Source organism: Vidua chalybeata, chromosome 2 (assembly GCF_026979565.1).
Source record: "Vidua chalybeata isolate OUT-0048 chromosome 2, bVidCha1 merged haplotype, whole genome shotgun sequence".
NCBI lineage: Eukaryota > Metazoa > Chordata > Aves > Passeriformes > Viduidae > Vidua > Vidua chalybeata.
The window spans coordinates 72,687,412-72,710,844 of record NC_071531.1 but is presented as its reverse complement, the minus strand read 5'-3'; the positions used below and the strand labels follow the sequence as shown (position 1 = coordinate 72,710,844).

At 44.1% G+C, this 23,433-nt stretch overlaps 1 protein-coding gene across 2 annotated transcripts; it reads left to right on the top strand.

The window, feature by feature from the left end:
* The first annotated feature begins 7,495 nt into the window (after positions 1 to 7,495).
* Positions 7,496 to 22,161, top strand: ING4 (inhibitor of growth family member 4). 2 transcript variants are annotated; one of them, XR_008429282.1, is made up of 9 exons: positions 7,496 to 7,571; positions 18,970 to 19,041; positions 19,236 to 19,402; positions 19,615 to 19,729; positions 20,051 to 20,159; positions 20,470 to 20,617; positions 21,017 to 21,078; positions 21,296 to 21,470; positions 21,564 to 22,161. XR_008429282.1 is itself a non-coding variant. In XM_053935087.1 (8 exons), exons 1-8 carry the CDS (start codon positions 7,535 to 7,537, stop codon positions 21,333 to 21,335), a joined length of 750 nt encoding a protein of 249 aa, XP_053791062.1. In that variant the 5' UTR covers positions 7,496 to 7,534; the 3' UTR covers positions 21,336 to 22,161. The 2 variants fall into 2 exon arrangements, 1 of the variants encoding a protein (XP_053791062.1); XM_053935087.1 differs by having other exon boundaries at positions 21,296 to 22,161.
* Positions 22,162 to 23,433: the final 1,272 nt, after the last annotated feature.

Genomic DNA, 23,433 nt, shown 5'->3' with positions numbered 1-23,433 from the left:
TGACGTGTTTTCCTTCCCCCTGCACCCAAGCCCTGCAGGAGCCTCTGGCTGCCCTGAGTCTGGAGGGGCCGTGCGGGCAGGCGCGAGGGCGGCTCATCCCTGCCTTTGGCACTTTGCGGTTTGCACAAGGAAAGCAAGGAGCTCTGCACCTGTGGAGCCTGTGGCAGAAACCTTTTTCTCTGCATTCAGTCACCAGGGTTGGCTGCAAACGGGTGGAGTGTTTGGTAGGTGCATAGGCTAGGCTAGAAGGAGCTGTCTGTTTTGACTCCTGCATTTCACAGGTCACATTTCAATCCATTTAGGCTTTACTGAGCCCCAAGAACTGGAAGGTATTTGAACTGTGTTGACAAAATGCATTGGCTTGATTTTGAGGCACTGGGACACAAAATCCATTGGTAGCCTGCTGCAAGGGCTTCATGTTTTCACTGTTTAAATATTTAAGCCAGATTTCTCCTTGCTTTGGCTTCTGGTTCCTAGTTCTGGAAACATTCATCTCTGATTCAGAGAGCCTGAATGGGACTTTTCCCCCTCAGACTTGTATTTAAACACTCTAATGTGTCTTCTCAATCCACTTTTTGACAAGGTAAACAGATAGAACTCTGTAAATCTTCCACTGTAAGGGATTTCTTCCAGCCCATTCATTATTCTTGTCTTTTTTTTTCTACATCTTGTCAAATTTTTCATTGACTTATAAACACACTCTTTTTGGAATTGAGTGTTGAAGCCCCAGTGCCGTGGATGAGGTCCCCCTGGCTCTTTGCCTTAATTCTGCAGAGGATTGCATTTTCCCTCTTCTCACAACATTATAGAGGAGCTCACAGAGGCTGCTTGTCTGGTCTGGTCAAGTCTGATCATCCACAGTCTTGGCTTTCCATGACAGTGTTTTCCCTTCTCTACAAGTATGCTCTGGATTCTTATTTCTTGGCTCTTCACATGGGGCTGTGTCCAAGTCCAGGCTGTGTGAATGGACCTGGCTGACTGATGGACCAGGTTACTCACAGCTTTCATAGCTCTGTCACCCACAAACTCTTATCAGCTGTTATTTTTACTTTCAGATCCAGGTTGAAATGCAATATTGCATTTGACCTATGCTAATTTAAAAAGCATTGAGTGCAACTTCTCATTAGCTCTTTTCTGAGACTTGCAGGCTGAGCATTTCTTAGTCCTCTTAGTATTTAATTATGTACAGTTTATCTTTCTGACTTATGGTGCTAGGTCAATGCCTTATAAAAATTTAAGTATGTTGCACCTATGCAGTCCCCTTTGTTAAACCAAATGTATAATGATGTCATCTAAGAATGAAATTAGGGTTTGGGGTTTTTTTTGTTTTGTTTTGTTTTGTTTTGTTTTTTTTTTTTTTTTTTTTTTTTTTTTACTACAGAATCTGTATTTCATAAAATCTGTGTGTTACAGGTTTTATTTTTTCGTTCACAAATTCTTCATCTCTACAATTTTTCCATAATTTTGTCATTGAGTCATTTCATTTGTCTTTTGGGAGTACTGTCATGAGTGTCTTAAGGTATTTGTCTAATATCCCAAGTTTAATTTAAAGATCAGAATCACTGGGCTAGAGAGCTAGTTACTAAACTCTTTCAGGCCTCCTGTTTCTTTGCTGATTTTAAAATATACATCCCTAGTAGGTGTTGTCTCATCTCCTACTTTGATACTATGGTACTAGATAGAAGTTGCTATTTTCATGACTGCTACAATCTGTTCCTTTTTTTAGATGGAATTGGAAGTAATTCTTGACTGGTTTCTCCTGTTCCATGTCACTATCATTTTCACCATTTTTATCTAGCATAGATCACTACTATTAGTAAGGTTTCTTTCTTTATTTTGTGATTGAAAGGAATGAAAGAGCAAAACGTTCCTTTCCTTTTACCACTAGTTTTTCTAGTCACAAAGTTTTTCTTAAGAGTTGTCTCTATTTTTATAGTGCCTAATTTATGTTGGTTGCTGTCTGGCCTTCACCTTTTCCATCTGTTATGTTTCTTCTTACAGGAGAGTTTAATTCATATTCCTCTGCCTTCTTTCTTTTTTTCCCATGGACAGCTCAGTTTATAGTTTTGCTCCCCTTGGAAGTTATCAGACTCAGCACAGGTTTATTACTACGTGTGGCTCTCCTCTGCATGTCCATGTTCCACATGGACAGGACAAAACTGCCAGCTTCACTCAAGTTGTTCTCTCATCTTGAATGCATCATCTTGAAGTCTGAAAATTACTTGGTTTGGGTGCAGTGTCTTGAATTAAGCTGGGAAGGCTTTAAAAGTCAGAGTAATACCTTGCTGACTGATAAAATTCCCTGGGGAATGGCTCACAAGTTAAAATTTTTTGCAATGATTTTTTGTTTTATATGTTAAAGGTGCTTGGAATTGCCTTTCCTGGTCCCTGGTTTGAGGTGTTGTTTTCTGATGTCTGCTACCCTTTCCCTTCTTGGAATCTGATACCTAGCATGGGCATCCATATGTATTTGAGGCTGTACAATTCCTGTAACCAGTCATTTCAAAGGTGTTACTGTTTGTTTGTGCTGTTTGCTCCTGAGCCTATAGCTTTTGCTGTTGCCCAGGAAGAAACTAATTATTTCTTACTAAGGGACTTTCCCACTGAGCTTCAGAAATGCCACTTTATTCCAGGCCTCCTTTTTTTTTTTCTTATCAATGAGAATTTCTCTGCTTACCCAGTCCTGTTGCTGATGTGGAAATAACTGACGATACCTTACCCTCATTATCTCTGTCACTTGAGTTTGGATTAGGTCTTCCTCTTTGGATTCCCATGGTTGTTTAACATATTCAAAGTGCTCCAGATGGTTTAAAAAGTGCAGTAGCTACCTGCAAGACACAAAATGTATCAACTTGTACAAAATTCTTCCCTCTTTAGATGAAGCCTGAGGTTCTGCAGTCTGCAGCTTTGTGCACTCAAGCCAACAATGGTTCAATTATTTACTTCCCTCCCACTCACAAGAGTGGAATATTCTCTTAAAAAGATCCCATGGTCCTTGTTCAGTTCCCTGAATTCTTTGACCCTGCATTTTCATTGTGCTGCAAATCCATTCGTTTCTATATGTTTGTATCCAAGAAGACTTGACAATGACTTTGGAGTTCTGTATTAGGTTGCATCTTGTATCTTTGCTGAAAGGCAATAGCACTTTTTCTTCTTGTCCTTTTCCAAGCTGATTTTCTGTTCTTAGTTGGATTTTACAAATTGTCATTGCTTTAAAAGGAAACATCATGTAGGCTGGAAATCATTTAGAAAAGTCACCCACAAACAGTAACAGAATCTCAGCCATGACTAATGATAGTATTGCTGGTCTATAATTCAGTTAAATCTTCAAGAAAGATTTAAGACTTTTATAATTTAAAGCCTTATGGTTAATCAACCATGTCTCTTGTTACAGTTTTTTGGTTAGTTATCACTGCCATTGAAACTGCCACTCTATATTACTACTTTTTAAAATTTTAATCCATAGGGTCTTGCTATGCCTTTGTTGAGTACATTAAAGTCTTCTGCTATAAGAAGTCTTTCTTCATGTGTAATGAATTACAGACCATGATCAAGTCACTGTATTCATCTTTCCAAACAGCTGAATTAAATTGAGCTGGTTGAGGTGTCTCACAATAAGGCTTGGCTCCATCATGTAGTTCTTATCTGTTGCCTTTCTTTTCCCTTTCAGTGACCCAGCTTTAAAGTCTTGCTAGATTAGGCCTAGATGGCTATCTTGAGCCACCAAACTTAGACTGCCATACAAGGATATCCAGTTCTTTTAATTAGGTCTTTTCCTTCAAATTAAAACAAACGGCAGTATGTTTCTTTCCTTAGCTTAGTGCAAGCCCTGTCAATGCCACTGTGATTTTGCCACATCAGTGTTAGGTTGACTGCCTTACAGCAACCTGGATGAGCCCACTTGCTTTGCAAATACTTTCTAAGTCAAAGTATTGGCTGGTCTGGAACACATTCAGAACTTCAAAGTTGTTTGGAAAAGAAAGCCCATTGCTTCCATCTGTTTACCAGATAATTCTTTTCAAATTACTGATTGTCAGTTTCTAGCTATGCAACTTCTAGGATGTTTTATTTAATGAGTAGAACTAAACATCTTCCTAAATCTCATTGGCAATAGGTAATATTTCATTACCTCATGGATGTGTCTACATCATCCAACTTTCTTCCTAATATAGAATATAATTATGAGATTCTGTCTGTCTTCTATATTTTTATTGATTATTTTATCATCTTTATATCAACTAAAGGATATATATCATGTTTAGGATTTTCTTCTTATGTTTTGCAGGTAATGTACCTGAAAGCTGCCCAAGTTTACTAGTGCAGTTTCAGAACATAGAATGAAATTGCTCTGTACACTTCCTTAACTACAAGATAGGTACCTGTTCAATCGTCCTTTCAGGTACAACAGATTAAATTTGTGTGCATGGTTTCTTGTTTCTGTATAGTAGAACACCAAAGTACTAGAGAGATGTAGTAACTTGGTCCTACAAACATTTCGATTTCATGTAGTGTCTGTGTAATGAATGGAAAAAAACTGCAAGAAAAGAAATCGTGACACCAAAGAACTAGAGTCTACGCCTAGTTTTGCTACTGAAGTAGGGTATGTTTTTGAAACATGGACACAGTTATAATTTGTGGCCTTTGGCATCCTCTTTCATTTGTAATGCTAATTAACCTCCTTGGGGCCAAGTGCTGCAGATCAATCATTTGCCATTTGTGACAACAAAGTGTGGGTACCTCTCAAGTTTCCTGAAGATAGGAAATTAAAAGTTCAGAGACCTCTGAACTGAGAATGTTAAATAGTGAGAAGAGCTGAATGTACCTCAACAGCAAAAAGGTAACTGAACAGGGGTCAGAAGTTATAGCTGTCCTGCTGGGTTCTGCATGATGATCCCTCTCAAGCACTGGCCTTCACCTCATGGTCCATGGACAACATTTAAGAAGTCTATAAGGTAACTGAAATCGGAGGTTTGAATTTGGTATGCAGATGTTTACATTTCCAAGGGAAAACACACAGGCATCTGTAGATCAATAAAGGTTGAGAACCACTCCTGCAGACTGCTTCCATAGGCCGTGCAGCTTCCCTGTGGGAGGTGCTGAGGCCTGGGCAGCACCGCTCATCCCGCAGGTCATCTGTGGAACCAGGAGCTCCCTACAGGATTAACTGCAGGATGGAGCTGTAGCAGCAACCTGGGGTGAGGGGGAGGAGTGTGATAACCACAGGGGTTAGCCTGTGAGGCTTTGTTCCTACAGCACTTGCCAAAGGATCAGCATGTGAGGCTGGGTGAGGGTTAGACATAAATGGGCCTGGTTCTCTAGAGCTTATTTCAGCTGGGAAAGCACCTTCCTGCACAATCATCTGCGCCTGTGCTCGGACTTCAGCGTGCAGAAGTGTTTAAAAAACTATTCCTCCTCTCAACAAATAACTACCGTGCTGACACTTCCTCTGTGGGTGAGGGTGCTTCTGGAGCCCTGAGCGATGCAAACCCTTTCTTTGACTTTGTAAAGAAAGCAAAAATAACAAGCTGTCCGGGAACTAGTTTTTGCTGGAATGGTAGAGTTTCTATTGCTGTGAGACCACACAGGCACACAAAACTGCCTCTCCCATTTATTTTGCAAATTCTCAGTGGCAGTTCATGCAGTTAAGAGACACATTTGTACACTTTACTGAGATTTGCCATTTAGATTTTAGGCAAGTGCCTCTTCTTTGCCCTATCATTTGTATCTGCAGTGGCAAGAAGTCCAGAGGGAAATTGTATTTCTGGCATCTTCCTAGCCTTGGCTTGGAGGATAAGATGGATTTCCCAGGTGGTCTCTTAAACAAATTAGTGATGTCTAAGAATGTCTGATTTTTAACATCACCTCCATTCAGCTTGGTAGCCCCAAGCAGGATGTGTTTGGGAGATTGTGGTTTAGGACTGTGACATGGTACAGGGAGCAGATTTTTTTTTGTTTTTTTTTTTTTCTTAATGTAACAGCCACATCCTTCCCCTTAATTAAGAGTATAAGGCAATTTATATGAGAATTTTGAAGTACTTGAAAGAGGCTTAACAATAATGTTCAGCTAACTGAAGCCAGCTGCTCCACATGGGAGCTGAAAAGACTAAGAAATGTGTTTTGAATAATTAAAAATATGTCATAAATAACTTAAATGACTGTAGGAAGAGGAGTGGAAAACTCCATCGTCAGAACACAGAGGATCTCTGAATTAACCCAGTAGTTTAACAGCAAGATGGTTCATAGTTCAAACAGCTGCAGTTCCTTTATATAACAGCTCCTCAGTCTTGCAGTGCAGGCTCCTCAAAGACTTAATCCTAGTATATCCATATATAAAGGTAAATCATGGTGTCTTGGAAGATCTTTGAGAGGAAAAGAGAGAAAAATAAATCTACCACTTCTTGTGGCCAGAATCTGGGAACATTCAGTCCTGAGCACTGGCTCTCATTACACAGACTGTCGGGAAAAATCAGGATGCTGTAGGTGAGTAGGCAGGAGAAAGGTGGATAAAATGTAGTCTTTATCAAACCCAGTGCCTCCTAAACTGGATAGGATGCTAAACGAGTGCTGACCTCTTGAAAAAAGCCTAAGGATCAACAGAAGTAAGATAATTTTGTTATCCTCCGTAAACACATCTGATTTCGCAACACCACGCCCTGCATGTAGCAAAGAACGGCTTGGGAAGGGCTTCTCAACTCCGCAGCACGAGCGGCTCTAAACCTTCAAGTGGCTCGCATATGATCACGAAGGTGTTTCTGGCATGACGAAGAGAAAGGGAGCACAGCCACGAGTTTAACTTAATGGCCTCTGTTAGCCTGTTGGAAGTGTTACGTTGTACCGGTCCTGTCGCAGCGGAGAGCCATCCATCTCCGCTCATGGCCCAGCAGCAGCTGCTCGGCACTGGTGGATTACGAGGTGAATGGAAAACCATAGTAACGAGTCAACAGCGCTTCCTCGCCCAGATCACAGAATGGGCCAGGCTGGAAGGGAGCACAATGTGTCACTGCTCCAACCTCCCTGCTCAAGCAGGGTCATTCATCCCAGAGCACACGGCACAGGATTGCCTCCAGATGCTTCTGGAGTATTTCCAGTGAGGGAAGCTACAACCTCTCTGGACAACCTGTCCCAGTGCTCAGTCACCCGCACAGGAACAAGTTCTTCCTCATGTTCAGGTGGAACTTCCTGTGCATCCGTTTCTGTCCTAGTGCTTGGCACCACCAAGGAGAGTTTCACATTCTCCTTTCAGACGCTTATAGACATGGATGGGGTTTCCTCTCAGTCGTCTGAGCCTCTCGGGCTGAACAGGCCCAGCTCCCTCAGCCTTTTCCCGTAGGAGCGATACCCCAGTGCCCCGGTCACCCTCGCTGCCCTCGGCGGGGACCGCCCGGGGCAGCCCCGCAGAGCCCGAAATGGCGGCGGGAGCGGGGCGGAAGTGCCGGGGCAGGCGGGCGGAAGCGGCTTCGCAGCCGGGCAGCGCCGCTTCCGGGGACGGCGCGCGTCCGCTTCCCGCCGGAAGCGCCGGTGTGTGGGGCCGAAGATGGCGGCGGGGATGTACCTGGAGCACTACCTGGACAGTAAGAGCCGCCGGGGCGGGGCCGAGGCCGCGGCTGAGCTGGCCCAGGGGGCACGGACGGGCCGAGGGGCGGGGCCCCGCGGGCGCCGAGCGCTGCCCAGGGCGCCCGCGGGCTCTCCCCGCCCCTCGGGTACAGCCCGGCCCGGCCGTCGGGCGCCCGGTCCCCGGGCCGTGAGGAGAGGCCCCGTCCGTGCGGCAGGGCTCGGCTGCAGCTGCTGCGGGAGCCCTGACCCCGCGGCTGGTTTGTCCCATGAGAAAGGAACCCGTTGCAGCTCCAGCCGCCTCTCGGGAGCGGGAGCTTGGCTGTCAGTGGTTTCCCGGGATAGATATCGAGCCACAGATAACTTTTGGATCTGTGGGGCGGTAGTTACGGTAGTTTTCTACGCTGTCAATTTACAAATGCAGCCCTGCTTTACTGGCCGAAGAGGAGCTCTGTAAATGCTAATGGAGTTGGCAACGTTATCAGAGCCCTCCGATGATACTTCATATTTTATCATCCTGCCTTAAGGTGCTTAAAACTTCGTCAAACTGCCCTTTGGGGATGAGACTTTCAGTGCATGTTTTACCCACGCGTTCTTAAAATAGCCGAGCAGATCCATCGGAGGAGTTGTTTCTCAATGAATGGGCTAATGAGTTAAGATTGAATAACCTGTTATTTGAGGAATGCTGTTCTCACATTTTTCTGCTGGTCTGGTGTTGGCACTAGAGACAGGGGAGGATGTTCATGGGGTGGTGTGTTTAAAGCTGGGTGGTTCTGGCAGTGTGTCTTCTGCTTCACTGTACCCAGCCAGTTAAATCTCTCACTGTCTGCTTGCATATGCATGGAAAAAAAAACCAGCGTTTGGCTCTTCAGATGTCCTGCTACACCGGGTTTTTTCCAGCACAGACATGATAAGGTGCTGATATGGACACAGGGTGTCTCGTTCCTTGCATCTTCAGTGCTCCTTTTGTCTTTAAGAAAGGAAATGTCTCTAAAAATGTTCAAGAACTATTAATAAATTTCAGTGAAAGCTGAAAAGAAGCTGCAGTTGTGAACAGGCAAGGATCTATGAGGTGCAAGGAAGGAGGTGAAAGCCAGGAAGAAGAGTTGAATGAGGAGGCAGTTTGGAGAGGAGCAAAGATTTGTGTTCTTGTGCAGTTCTCACTCCGCTGTAGAAGGCTGCAGTTGACTGAGGCTCCTCAGCTGGGAGGACAGGGAAAGAGGAGAAAGAAGCAGATGGACAAGAAGTAAGTGCACAGGGTAGCGGGGGGGTGCAGGGTTCCCCTGCTGGGAGGGCAGAGGTGTATTTTGGGTAAGAGCTGCAGAGCAGAGATAAAGGAGCAAAAGCCTGGGATCTGCAGTTGGTGAGCAGAGACGAGCAGGATGCAGCGCTGAGTGTGGAGAGGTACTGTAGGTACACAGTTGGAGAGAAGGGAAGGTTGGTGGCTGGAGAATGCTCCCGCCAAAGTCAAACACCTCTGGATCATGTCATCACAGTCAATTAAAATCAGCTAACCTGGGAATTCCTCTTCCTCTCTTGTACAGGCATGCAGAGGAAATGCCAAAGTCTTCTCTCTCAGCTGAGATTTGCAGTCCTGTGATTGGATTAGAGATTCTTGTCCTTTTGAAGGTGGACATTAATACAAGAGAGCCACTCTTATTGTTGAGATGTCTTGCTAAAAAAAATAATGAAAGTGATTTGCACAATCTAAAAGTCTGTAAAAGTATCTGGTTACAAAGATTTTAGGAAGAACAAAACATTCCTTGCTGTGATGGTTTAGCCTTTTTTGCTTACCCTTAGATCTCTAAAGGCCTTTTTCAGTTTTGTCTGGTACAACATTACTTGCTGTTATTAGCTACTCATAAGACACTTGCTGTGCTTGTTCTAGATTGCTTTCAGGAAAGCATATATGTATTGTGATACTTGGCATCAAAGAGCACCCATCACAGTCTTCAGTAAGTTAGGCTGCTGATAGGTAATAGCATCTATTTCTAATTACCCATATTGTTCTTCTCTAAGCCTGCTCTCCTCTCCTGGCCTTCTGCCTGAACTCCTGACTCTGTGAAAATGCATACACTATTTTAGACACAAGTCTTCTTCTTCTTCTTGATGCTAACTGATTGACAGCATTCAGTTTCCTACTTGCTGCTCCCCTTTTTTTCTCACATTATTTCAGTGTTTAAAAAACATTCAGTTCTGTTTTAATGTAGTTCACTTATATCCTAAAACTTCCTGAAATTTGATAGAAATAAATAGTCCAGAACTTTTGGTCATCTCTTCTAAAAAGTGTCTAATTCTTAATTTACATCTGTGTCTTGGAACTGAATTCTTTTAGTAGTATAGTGCTCTTGCAGACACAGTTTTCAGTTGAATGTCTTTTTTCTTCCCACTGAAATTCTCTTTCCTATGGTTTTTCTGTCTGAATTTGCTCAGGGAATGAATGAGGAATGTGTGATGAAAGAGGGCAGTTGTTTGTAGGACCTCTTCATATCTTTGAATAAAGGAAGGTTTGTGAGGAATTAAGTGAAAGGAAGGAAAAGAAAGAAAGGAAGAAAAAAGGAGGCCTCCTGTTTGAAGCAACTGAATATCACTCCGACAAAGTGAGTCTGGAGGGGATTTTTTATGTTGTGAGTCCCACTTTGTACAGGTTTTCCTTGCTTGGATTGTGCTTCCCTCAGATTATGAGTGGAAATTTTTAGTCAGAGGAGCAGATGTGCAGAATTCTCATAGCTGCAGCTGGAGTCTGCCTTGAACAGATAATTCTGAAAAGTCATGCTATGAAGCATTTTTGCACATTTCGAGAGGAGAGTTTGTAATTAGCTGGCCTTCTTGGCTTTAATCTCTTGGCCTCAGTAAATCTCTTCGCCTTCATTCTGTTGGTGAGGGAAATGGGCCACTCCACTGCAGCATTGTGAAAACACTTGATTGTCACAATAGTAAACACCTTGAAAAGCTGATTACAAAGTCAGGTTCCAGATTGTGCTCTCAGTCTGAGCATGTGACTCTGTAGTGAGCAGAGAGAATAAAATAAAACTTTGAATCAGTGCTCAGTCACTGGGAATGAGAAACACCTTGTATGAAACATCATGTGAGTAGGTAATTAAAAACTGTATGTTAAAATGCATGAGCAGTCTGACGAAGTTAGGCCTACAGCCCCAGTTGCTTCAGTTCATATCTTTTGAGCCCTCTACTTTAGACATTTGAAGTTCTTTTCCATGATTTTTTGTGGACTAGACAAGAAGAGTTAGGAAAAATTGTCTAGAAGCTTCTTAGGTCAGGTATTTCAGCAGCTTTCAAGTCCTTGCTGTATTTTGAAACTGGGCTTAGACCTAGGATTAGACATGCCCTTTCCCTTGGCTTTAAGCTGTTAATTACAAAGCAAATCTGTCTTAAATGTGTTATGCTCTTGGCAGATGCTTTTGCAACAGAAAAATACACACATTCCTTTTGTAATGAGCATCCTGACAGAGAAACTCCGTATCTTGTCTACTCTGATCACCTCCATTCCTTCATCCTACTTACTGAGCCAAAGGATTCAGGGAATGGGAAAAGAGGAATGTGTCTTGTTTCACTTTTCTTTTTCTCCAGTGGCTGAATTTAAACATAAAAAGGTTTCCATGTCTTCAAATATTGTCCTCTTCCTGGTTTCTAAACCATTTTATGCCTGGTTTTGAGGGGAGAAAGCAAGATTTAAAGAGTGCTCTCCCTCAAGCAGTAACAGAGTGCAGCTTTAGTAAGGGAAAACCTATGGGTGCAAAGGAGTTAGAGATGTAGAAAGGAATAGAAGTAGGAGGAAGAAAACAGTGTTTTGTGATTAAAAGATGGAATGTGCATAAAGACTCATGAGAAGAATCTGTGCTTGCTCAAGCTTGAGTTACTGTGTTTGGCTCAGTGTTTGCCCTCGTATGAGGTTGGAAACACTGCTGTGGAGGCTTTGAGGGGCAGAAAGGGATAATATTATTAATACGGGTTTTCCAGAAGGTGAGATGTAAACCCTGAGTTTTCTTCATGTTTGGAAGTTTCAAGAGGATTGTAGAGCTCCTTTGTGAAAGACATCATTGAAACACACAGAAAACAGTCCCAAATCAAGTCTCTGTTTATATGTGAACCTGCCATGAGTGTAGGGATTGTCTTTATAGTAGAGGGAGCTGCTGTGCAACCACCTGTGTTTTCTGCCTTCAGTGCTTCCCTGTTTACCCACTTAATGGGTGGCAGAATAAAGTACATGTACTTTGTGACAACACGTGAATAATCTTTTATAGCAACATACCAAGGCGTGTACCTCCCCTCTACAACAAGAACTGTTTTCATCTTGCCTGAGGAATCAAAGCCAGCATTTCATCTAAATTAGACATAAGCATTTGGGAGCGTTATGAGCAGCAGGAGTAGCAGGTAACCTTGGTGAGCTGGAGAGGCAGAAGGATGTCACAGGCCGGGCTGCTCAGATGGCTGCATTACATTAATTCTGGTACCTTGGAGGCCACCAGTCAGGAGCTGTTCCAGGAGCAGGCACTGGGTGGGACATGTCTGCCTCGGTGCAGAGGGTGATGGAGATGGCAGGCTTAGGTGAGGCAACCTCAGCTGGTAAGTTAACATGGTGCTATGTAGTCAATATACCTTGGGTTTTCCCCTTTTTTTATGCTGGTTAGGGAGGCATTGAGTTTCCTTTGCTCCTTCTATTTGCATTTGTCAGTAGGCACATAGAGATGCACCAGTTCAGGGCTTGTCACTGCTAGAAGACTTAAGCCAGCATAAGCACAGAGCGATAGAAGCAGCATATGTCCTCATGGAAGTCATCTTTCTCCTACAACTGGCATGGGACTGTCCTTTCATTCCTTGATAACATTAACTAACCTAGTAAAATAGGATTTTTCTTTCAGAATGGCTACATCTGCCTGGATTTTCTTCTTTATGGATTCATCAGATGAGAGTGTGATGAGTATAATCCTCGTAAAGCTCTTAGAGGACATGGGTGTGATGTTGGAAATTGCTGTAGGCGAGCCCTTGTTTCCTTCCCAGACCTGGCTGTGTTCCAGTTTCCCCAGCAGTTCTTTTATCTCTTGCATTCCCTACCTTCATTACTCTTATCCCCTCCCCAGTGTAGCATGCAGCCATACCCCTGTCCCTGCCTCTACAGTTTCTCACATCATTCTTCAGAAATGCAAGTGTCTTAATAAATCATTTCTCTACTTGTCACTGTTCTAGTGTAGTGAAAGATGCCTTTCACCTTACAGAGATTTTGGATTAGTTCCACCTGTGATGCACCACACATGATCTATGGAAAATTACAAAAGATTTCATGCAGGGGAGAGAATTTGGTGATTCATAGGCATCATTTGTTTCTGTGTGAAAGCTACTGGCACAGCCCACACTGAGCTGATACATTTAATGACCAGTTCATTTAGAATTGGTTTTGTTGTTGGCTGATATTCATACTGGAGCTGATACAAGATAGCTTTTCATGGCAAAGCAGGCTGTGTTTTCTCTGTAGTTCTTCACTTACCCAACTGCAAATCTGATGTCATTGTTCTGGCAAACAGCCCTGTGGTCTCCTTGATAGTTGTCCCTGCCTTTGGAGGTCTGTGGCAGGCTAGAAATGCCAGGAGTGTTGTGAGTCTCATTCATTGTGTCAGTCTTCCAAGCCCTCCAAGCTTTTCAAATCAAGGTTGATCTTTAACAATAAAGATCCCTTTTCTGACACTTACCAACATTCCCTGCTGTCTTGTCTGTGGATGCTGTAGCATTGAGCTACTGTAATAGGACAACAGAAAGAGCCCTCTCTTCCTAAGAAATGAGCCCCCACTTTGGGGGCGTCTTGGGTTTCCATGTCACTGACCTTGACTGTCACTGCTGACTGGTGCCCATTTCTTTGGACAGTGTCTGAAGCCAGATGTGTTTGGGTGGACTGGTGTGCAGTGCATTGGCCCAGAGCTTGGGATATGTGATATGGCCACTGAATTCCTGGTTGGCTGTGGCTAAATCAGTCTGCCATGCACCTAAGCACCCTCTTTGTAAAACTGTAGGTAGGGTTATCCCTTACCAAGGTGTTGTGAGGATAATGGTACAGGTTAGAATGTTTTATTGCAGCAGGGCTGAACTGTCTCTGAATAGAGGGAAAGGGATATATTGTGCTCAAGCATCAATTTCAATAAAGGTGCTTGTGTAAAAGTTTCAATAAATACCTGCCTAGGAAGGTGATTGATCACTTGAGAATGCAGGACAGAGTAGAAGCAGTAGTTTAAAAGGTTGATACACTCTGAAAGGAAGGATATAAAAGACACCCTGCCCCCTAATGAGGGAGCAAGGAAGCTCCTGAAGATTGCTGCAAGCCAGTTGTCCTGCAGTGTACTTCAAGTGCTGCAAAATTATGAGAATCATGGAGTACCAAAAAGTCCAGTGTGCTTCCCCAGCAAGATCTCAGCCAGTTTGCAGTCCTGGGGGCGGGGCCAAAGAACTACCCTGTCATTGTGGCAGTCCCTGGCACAAGCAGGAATTTTTTTAATTGCCTTCAGCAATGTGGTGTCTAAAGTGTTTGCTGAAATCTAAGCTGTTCAATAAAGCAACTGTGGTTATGTTTCAAAATGTCTTTTCCCATTTTTTAATAAAATTTAAACATGCATCTAAACATGGTGGGTGAACAGATGTCTTGGGAAAGGTACTGTGTGTTTGGATGGTCCTTGGTGCTATTGATCCTTTTTTTAGGACTTTGGGCAGCACAAATCCATTGTTTGGCACAGCACAGATGTGCTGCGGAGGATTGAAGCACAATTGAAGTTACCAGGCTGTGTAGGCTTGCTCTCTGCATTTGTGTGTCACAGTTAACATCTGAGTTAAGTAGCTGAAGTTTAAATATCAGTTGCCTGCACCTGACAGCCCATGTGTGTTTCTAAAAAGAAGTTAATAAAATAATAATTATTGGAGAGGGAAAAAAGTGGTGTTGGATTCTGACTTTTGAAGAGAGAGTGTGTGGTTCTTAAGGGAGAAGACAGCATGGTTATGGATGTGTGTGGAAGAATGAGGGGAAACAATGACAAGGAAAGAGGAGAATAAAAGAAATGAAAGAATAATGGGCTTAGTGAAGGGATAACATTTGAAAAGGGAAAAGACGAAGGTAGGTAGAGAGATATTAGCTTATGATCAGAAATGAAAACAAGAAAAGAAAGGGATGAAAAAAATTCACTGAGAGAGCTGCGATAGTGATTTTTGGGATAATCATACAATGAGAGGAATCAGTAGGGCTGCACCAGGCTTCTGTATGGATCTATGCAATGAGTCCATTAGGAAAAGCATTGCCAGCAGGTCGAGACAGGGATCCTACCCATCTACTCAGCCCTGGTGAGGCTCCTCTGGAGTGCGGTGTCCAGTTCTCAGCTCCTCAATCCAAGAGAGACATGGAGCTCCTGGAGCCTATCCAGCAGAGGGGAATGAGGATGATTTGGAGACTAGAGCATCTCTCGTGTGGAAAGGCTGAGGGAGCTGGGCCTGTTCCGCCTCGAGAAGAGATGTCTGAGAGGGGGCTCGTCAATGTCTATAAGTATTTGCAGGGAGGGTGTTGGGGGTGGATCCAGGCTCTTCTCACTGGTGCCAAGCCACTAGGACACGGGGCAATGGACAGAAACTGGTGAACAGGAAGTTCCACCTGAACATGAGAAAGAATTTCTTTGCTATGTGGGTGACCAAGCACTAGAAGAGATTCCCCCATTAAGGTTGTGGTGTCTCCTTCTCTGCACATATTCCAGAACTGTCTGGAGGCAATCCTGTGCCAGGTGCTCTGGGATGACCCTGCTTGAGCAGGGAAGTTGGACCAGATGACCCACTGTGGTTCCTTTCAGGCTTACCCATTCTGTGACACAGTTGCATTAATGCCAGCCAATGCTTTGGGCCAAGCTGCTGGCCTTGATAGCACTTTCTTCCCTGTACATGTTCACCATCCTCCTGTTCCTCTCCTGCTGCTGGGCCATTTGTGTGGAAAGAGGGCCTCACTTTTCCTTTTTTTTCTGTCTGTTGTTGCGTATCATCACTCTTCTCTAGTGATCAAAGATGCCTCTAGGGTGTTTCTTTACAATTATCAGTTTCATGATCTGAGAATTACGTGAGTATTTTATGATAGATAGTATTTAGTCATGATAATTTTAGATGAATCTTACTAAGATGAAAGAGCAAAATTAATTGTAGAGGAAAAAAAGGAGAAAAGCAGGAGGAAATGAAATTACATAAATAACATGAATGTTTTTAGAAATAGTGAGGAAAAGTGTGGTGGTAGGAATGAGGAAATGGAGACTCAAATCTATTTTTTTTTTTTTTTAATGGCACTTAGAGAGTGATAATGTCTGGTAACCAGCACAGCACAGGTCAAACAATTTCAGCAGGTGTTCTGGCCCCTGTGATAAATTCTGTGATGCAGAGAATCACTTCTGTTTAAGGCTATGCAAGAGCTTTGGAATTAAGCTGCAGATAGTAGAAAACATCCCCACAGCTAGATTAAGTTATGTACCATACAAATAGTTGTTGCTCAGTTATAACTTGCTTATCTGCAGCTTTATCTTGTTATGCTTTTTGTTATTGCCAGACTCTCTGTGGATCATAATTTGTAATGGTCTGCTCAGCTTCCTTCCATGTTCAGTTGAACAGATAAAGTATCTTTGTAGCAGTTCTGATTAAAAAGTCACTGTACTGTCACTTGTTTCATTTTCTCCGTTTATTGACGAAGCAGTGGCAGAACATTTGTCCAGTAATAGATTTGCAGAGTGAAATGTTTTGCTGTGGTTTTAGGAAATCATTTTGCTGGTTTTATCAGGGAAGGAATTCAACTGACAGGGGTTTGTCTTGTCAGCCCCAGTGGAAGCCTGCCCAGCTAATGAGCCTCTGGAAGATCATGGCTCAGATGTGCATAAATGATCTGCCCACAGTGCCTGAGCTGAGCATTTGCTCAGCCAGAACCAGAGCCAGGTGACAGCTCTCCCCACACTGCGAGAGCCACCAGGAGTGGGGGGCTCTGCTCAGCTGGAGGTAGGGAACGAGGCAGGAAATGAAGCAGGGGAGCCACTGGCCTGGCTGAGGGGCTGGTATTGAAGGGAGCAGGCTCTGGGGAGAGAGGGCCTCTCAAGGGTGAGGGGCACAGGCTGAACAGACAAGGCTGGGCACATAGAGGCAAAAGAAAGACACACAGATATTGTCCAGACAAGGGCATGTGCTGGCATCAGTGATGGTGGCAGATTTTTGCAGTGATGGCTGTAAAAACTAGAGCATAGTTCCTTTCAGGTTGTGTAGCCGAATTAAACTGCTGCTTGAGTTTTTCCTGGTGCAAGAATATCACTGTGAAATGTGACCCTAACCTCGTGTGGGGGTGTTCTGCCCACACAGTAGCATCCTACTGGTTTTTGTGCTGGCTCAGGAGCTTGCTCTATCTAAAGGTTTCTAGCCCTGCTGAGGAAAAGCTGACAGTACCTGGTGGAATTTGTGCTTTTACCATCTGTCCTTTTCAGAAGAGAAAAAGAAATTACATTAATCTTTTCTAAAAAACACAAAGTCCAGAATTTAGAAGCTGTGATCTTCCAGGATTAATAAACTCAATATAAATTTGACATATTGTGTGCAGTGCAGGAAGAGCTTCTCTTTTCCTCTAGAGGATACCTGTCTTGTCTTCTGCAGCGGGTGCTTTGGAGAGGAATGAAAAGAAGCGTGCTGCAGTATGACCCATGTTTCATTTGCTGTATAAATTGAAAGGTTTAGAGTTGATGAGGCTGGGGATTGCAGGAGGGGAAAAGGCATGGTCTCTAGATTCTCAAGCTGATTTTCATCCCTGCCACAAGCTCCCTCTGTAAGCAATAATAATTTTCAGCATTGTGTCCCCGTCGTGTTCTGAGATGCTTTTTCGAACCGTAGGGATGTAATGCGGTAGTGCGGTAGTCAGCTGCTTAAACCTTGTGTGAAGTTTGTCATGCTGAACAAACATGGAAGTATCAAATTCAGGATGTGCCTACAGACTTAATTTTGCCACTTAGTAATTTTTCAGAATTTGAATTTGCGCTGCTAACTGTCCTTGAATGCAGGGATGATGTGTATGTGCTGTGGATGATGTACCTGGTTACTTAAGGACACCTACTATCTGAGCTTTTCTCAGGTAACTAAATCAGAAATGGCAACAGAAATCTGTTGAAGCAGCAGCTTGATTGTTCCTAAGGATTCTGTATGTAACTTCTTATTACATTGTTTGGGCAAAAATTAAGTAAAAGGAACAACTTTTGTGCTTAGCAAGGCCCACAGTTGGTTTTACCTCTTACAGGAATTATTTTCACGTCCTGTTATGTAGTACTTGTTAAAACTTGTTAAAACCTTCCTCTTGCATACAGCACCTTCCCTGTCAACTGGTTGCTCTTCAGGGAAGTGGAAAAGCATTAATTGCTGTAGAAATATGTGCAGAGAAAATAGAGATTGCTGCCTGGACTGATGTGTTGGACAGCTTTGGTCATGGCTAGACACACCTCCAGTTGCACTCCATGTGAGCTGCAGAGTGAGTTCAGGAAACTCAGACATGCTTCTGTTGTGTTGAAGAGCTTTCCCCAACACCTTCTTTTTTAAACCTTCAAGAGACATTTATTATTTTTATTAGGTATAAAGGTAACAGTAATCAGGCTTAGACTTCAGGTTAATGCAGTGACACTAGATCTCATTTTGATTAGACAGGCATGGAAAAATGAGAATTGTTTTTTCCAGCTTTGCCAGTTGAGCATCTGGTGATGCCTGAGGGGTGAGTAGCATAGTGCATTGAAAATTAATTGACTATCAACTTCACATTGCTCATTCAGAGCCCTACAAATGTTTATTATTCACTATGTGTGGCATCCTTCCAGATGTTGGACACACCACACTGAGATGATAGTGCAGAAGGCACAACAAGTTACAAGGGGTTAAGACTGCTTTCTGTTCCCCATCCCATCTTAGACTTGATCTTTGCTCTGCCCAAAGTGTCTCCTGTCCCCTGTATGTTAAATGAATGCATTAAACAGACTCAACTTTCAGTGGACTAGCATTTGATCAACTTAATTTTTACATCCTTGTGTAGAAATAACTAAATGGCTTTATTTACCAGCTGTTGTGGTGTTTTTTTCATTATGAGTGGAATTTTCAGATGGAGACATTTATAATGACTGACACTCATTACAGATTTTGGGTTTCTGCTTTCTTAGTTTGGACCTTTCTGCATGGCAGCAGTTTTCTGCTAACTAATATGTATTCTAGAACTATGCTTCTGCATTAAATATATCACATTTTTATAGTCTGTCTCCTTTGGGGCTGGCAACAAATGGAAGCAGGCTGATGTGCACCAGGGGTGTGCGTGTTACTGGTTAGCTTTGTTCCTGCCTTGGCATCGTGGACAAGAACCTGATTTCTCCATGTATTCTCCTTTCTCTGCAGGTATTGAGAATCTGCCATTTGAATTACAGAGAAACTTCCAGCTCATGCGAGATCTGGATCAGAGGACAGAAGGTGAGGATCAGGGATGGTTTTGTTGCCAAGACAAGAAGTATGTAGCTTGACCAATTTTGCTTTGCTTTGCCTTTGTCATGGGGATCCCCAGGCAGGGGAGGAGGCCTGGAGCTGCTCCAGTCATTCAGTCTCTCCTGATGTAGGGCACTGTGGTGTGTGTGGTGTTTGTGTATTTAATGGTTCACTTCTTTCAGACCTCAAGTCAGAGATCGATAAGTTGGCCACGGAGTATATCAGCAATGCACGGACTTTGTCTTCAGAGGAAAAACTGGGGCTTCTCAAACAAATCCAAGAGGCCTATGGAAAGTGCAAGGAATTTGGGGACGACAAGGTTCAGCTGGCTATGCAGACCTACGAGATGGTATGAAGGGAAGTGTCTCGTGCTTATCATGTGAACACCCGAATTAAAGCCACCCATCTCGGAAGGCCCTCATCTCTCATTTTTAGGCCATGCCCACTCTTGCTCCTCAGCTCTTTAGTGCAAGCCCCCTGCCCCTTTGTCCCCTCTTTGTCCTCTCTCTGCCTTCCTGGGCTCTGTCCTGTGGTAACCCCTGGCCACTGCTGTCTTTGCAGGTCGATAAGCACATCCGGCGGCTGGACACAGACCTCGCTCGCTTTGAAGCAGACCTGAAGGAGAAGCAGATAGAGTCGAGTGACTATGACAGTTCTTCCAGCAAGGGCAAGAAGAGTGAGTACCACCACTGGGCTGCAGATTGATTCAGGAGGCAGCCAAGTGACTATGGAAGTGGTGGGGATGAAGGCAGGCACTGGAGTGGTGCAGATCAAAGACTGTTGCGCTGGAGTCTGAAGGACAGGTAAAAAGATGGTGATCTGGGCTCTTCTTGTGTGAGCGTATTCAAGGCTGCTAGATAAATTAAGATGGTGTGCACGGCCCAAAGCCAATATACATTTCAAAGCAGGAGTGTATTTTACTGCTGCAAAAGTTGTCACTGTCAGGTGTCTGTTTTGGTGGAGTGACAGATGCAACACCTTTTTCTCTTCTTATCAGAGGGCCGAGCCCAGAAAGAGAAAAAAGCTGCCCGCGCTCGCTCTAAAGGGAAAAACTCTGATGAGGAAGCACCAAAAACTGCCCAAAAGAAATTGAAGCTCGTCCGCACGTAAGTGTTTAAGGGACTTGAGGGAATGAGAAGCAGCACTAGAAATCAGACCAAGGCAGGCCTAGCCAGGCTTCCCTGAGATCCCCAGACTGGAACTGTATATCCTCTGTCCCTTCCTGGGAAGCAAGAGGAAGTAAACTTCTTTATTCTTTTAGGGGAGTGTGGGTTGAAGGGGAAAGCAGGTCCCCTTGGGTGTATGTACTTAAATAAGAGAAGTATCCGTCTCTGGCAAGCGAGGGCACTGTCTTGGGACACATGAAGGTACTCAAAGCCAGTTACTTTGCTGACTTATTTTATTCCTGTCCTGCAGTAGCACAGAGTATGGGATGCCTTCTGTCACCTTTGGAAATGTGCACCCCTCGGATGTACTGGATATGCCCGTGGACCCCAATGAACCCACTTACTGCCTCTGCCACCAGGTCTCCTATGGGGAGATGATTGGCTGTGACAACCCAGATGTAAGAGCCTGCACATGGTGGAAATGGGGGGGGACAGAGTGGAGATGAGTCTTGCATGGAAAGTCTTGTCCTGCTCGGTTGGGCCCTGGGACAGCAAGTAGTGACAAGGAGAGGGCTTACCTCAGGTAGTTGGGATGGGCAGTGGTGTGGCTGGCAATGATCTCTGAAGTGCCTCTCTCTTCAGGGTTTTCCTTAAAATGTTTTCTTGTCCCTAAACTTAGCAAGGGAGAAGGGGAGTTCTCCTTGCTAACAGTGTGTAGGTTTGGTGTGAATATTCAATCCTTGATCACTGCTAGGGATTTCGGAGTTTGTGATTAAATGCTGGGAAACTCTGGTAGCCCAAAAGCTACAATTTCAAAAGGAAACTTCTCTTTAACTGGCTGCTCTTCATCCCAACAGTGTTCCATTGAATGGTTTCATTTTGCCTGTGTGGGTCTGACAACAAAACCAAGAGGAAAATGGTGAGTGAAGCAACTTGGGGGGCCATTTGACCTTTGGAAAGGGGAGGTCCTTGGTGGCAGGGGAAAAAGTACTATATATACACACTTAGCAGATATAATTAAAAGGAAAATTTGAATTAAGGCTTTGTCAGGGACCTTGGAAAAAGTCTTTTGGGACCATGCACTTGAGGCTCATGTCATGCCCTAAATGTTGGCTTTGTACTTCCCTTTCTAACAGGTTCTGCCCTCGCTGTTCCCAGGAGAGGAAGAAGAAGTAAATTCACATGAGACCTCAGTACTGCTGCAGGAGCTCTCTTCCCCCTGCCAGGGCCTCGTCCCAGTTCCCCCAGCCCTTGGGGCCTTGGCTGAAGGGAAGTCTTGCCCTCTTTGTGGTTTGGGCCATCCCTGGAATGGTGTGTACCCTCACGGTGGTTCCTGTGTGTTCTGTATCCCTGGTTGCTTCTGAGTCCTTAAGGGAGGCCCTCTCTGTGTACTATTCCAAACAGGTCTCTGAACCTCAAAGGGAATGAATGAGGGCACCAGGGTAGCCACCAGATTCCCAGGGATTCAGGTAGCCCCTGATTTTCCTTGGCTTTCCTTCAGCCTCCTCAGAGTTCATTGCCTGTTCTCTGCTTAGAGAACAAGGCTATGGGATGGGGGAAGGAAAGGAGGTAAGTCTTCAGCATTTTAGGTCATTCATTTTCCTGGATCTTTTTCAGGAGAGAGGGAGTACAGGCTACTTCTTAATCTAGTGGGCTGGTTGAGAGACTGAAAACCTGATGTGCTCCCTGTCTTTAACCATTCCACTGCTGGCATTGAGCAGCCTCTTTTGTTGGGGAGAGGAGGAGGCAGAGGGATGTTTAGAGCTAGCTTTGTCTCTCTTATTCCTGGGGTAAACCTGCTGGTCTGGGAAGCACACTGTGTGAAGGAGGAAGAATTTCTGACCACGTGGGGAGAAACGGCTTGGTCCAGTCTGTCTTCCGGCTTCAAAATTCTGCCTTCCTCTTGTGTAGCGGTGCTTCTCCATGACGTTGATGGTGGGAAGTTTGGGGATTCAGATCCCACTTGTATAATACAGAATGAAATAAAATTCATTGAAACCAATGCTCTGTTTGTCTTGATGTCACCTCCAAAATAAACTGCAGCAATTGGTCTCTCTAGTTTTTCTTTCTCTCTTAGCTCTGCATTTATTGTAAATGGTAAATGTGGTACAGCTTTTTCATGTAGCAATCCTGTCACAAAAAAAGTGACATTCTGCATAAGTCAGGCTTGAAAAATGTACCTAATGTACTTGCAGAAAGCTACTGAGCTTTCTGGTGGCTGTGAAAAATACCAATCCCTCATGCAGTCATGCCCTCACAAGGTGAACATTTATTCCCACTATTGTTTGATCATTTACTTCATCAGTTGCCTTCTCTTAAATGAGGAGGAGTGGAGGTGGCAAAGGCGACCCTCACTGTCTGTTGGGCAGCACAGCTGAGAAGATAAGCCATCAGGACAAACCACATGCTTCCAAGAAGGTAGATGGGTTTTCCAGACAGGCTGATAGCTTGCTTCCCAGAAGGTCACAATCGCCTTATTGCCAGAAATTTTGGCTGCTGTTACTACCATAATATTAGGCTCCAAAACAAGTCCTGAAGATCTGCAGTCTGAAGGTCTGTAGTATCTGCAGTTAACTGTGAGGAGATGGCCCATACCGAAGCTCCTCTTTATCAATTCCATTGGCACAGCCTGGAGACTGACAAACCAAGTCTTCTTCCTCCCTGTGATCTGCTCACCAGGAAGGTTTAAGCCTTTCACCTGAAACATGGAACGTTTTCCTCACCCAGATTACTTGTATGAGGATCCATGGGGGATTTTGCTATGAAGCCAAAGCTCTGCTCAGGTTCAGAGGACTGTGGTTTAAGATCAGTGCTACTCCCACCTTGCATGGGGACCCTAGCAGCCCTCAGCTCAGAAGCTGGTGTTTTCTGTTCAAGTGAGTTAGCACTGAGTCAGTCTTTGCTTTTGCCTCAAGAAGGGATGTTCATTCTGTTTTTCTGTTCATTCTGCACAGAAAAAGATGAGTTCTTCCCCAGGCTGTGGCTTATATGGTTTGAGGTACCCCTGCCACAGTGTGAATCTCCATCCCCAGATTGTATTACACCACTTCCTGGGGCTTCCTTTCTTAAACAGAGGTGAAGCAAATTCTGGAAGATGTTGGCTGTGTCTCTGTTACAGTTTTAGTAACAGGGAGACTCTGCCATAATCCAGTGGATGAGCAGGCTGTGGCAGGAGGACTCATCTCTTCAGCTGGGGGTTACTCAGGCATCCACTGGTGCTCAACTGACAGAAGAAATGGTGAATGTGGCCTGAACTGGAAAATGGGCTTTGGGC

Excerpts from the sequence above, each read along its gene's own strand:
- ING4 (XM_053935087.1), top strand. The coding sequence starts at position 7,535 with ATGGCGGCGGGGATGTACCTGGAGCACTACCTGGACA. Across the intron at positions 7,572-18,969 it reads CCTGGAGCACTACCTGGACA|GTATTGAGAATCTGCCATTT; the intron begins GTAAGAGCCGCC and ends CTTTCTCTGCAG. Across the intron at positions 19,730-20,050 it reads TTCCAGCAAGGGCAAGAAGA|AGGGCCGAGCCCAGAAAGAG; the intron begins GTGAGTACCACC and ends TCTTCTTATCAG.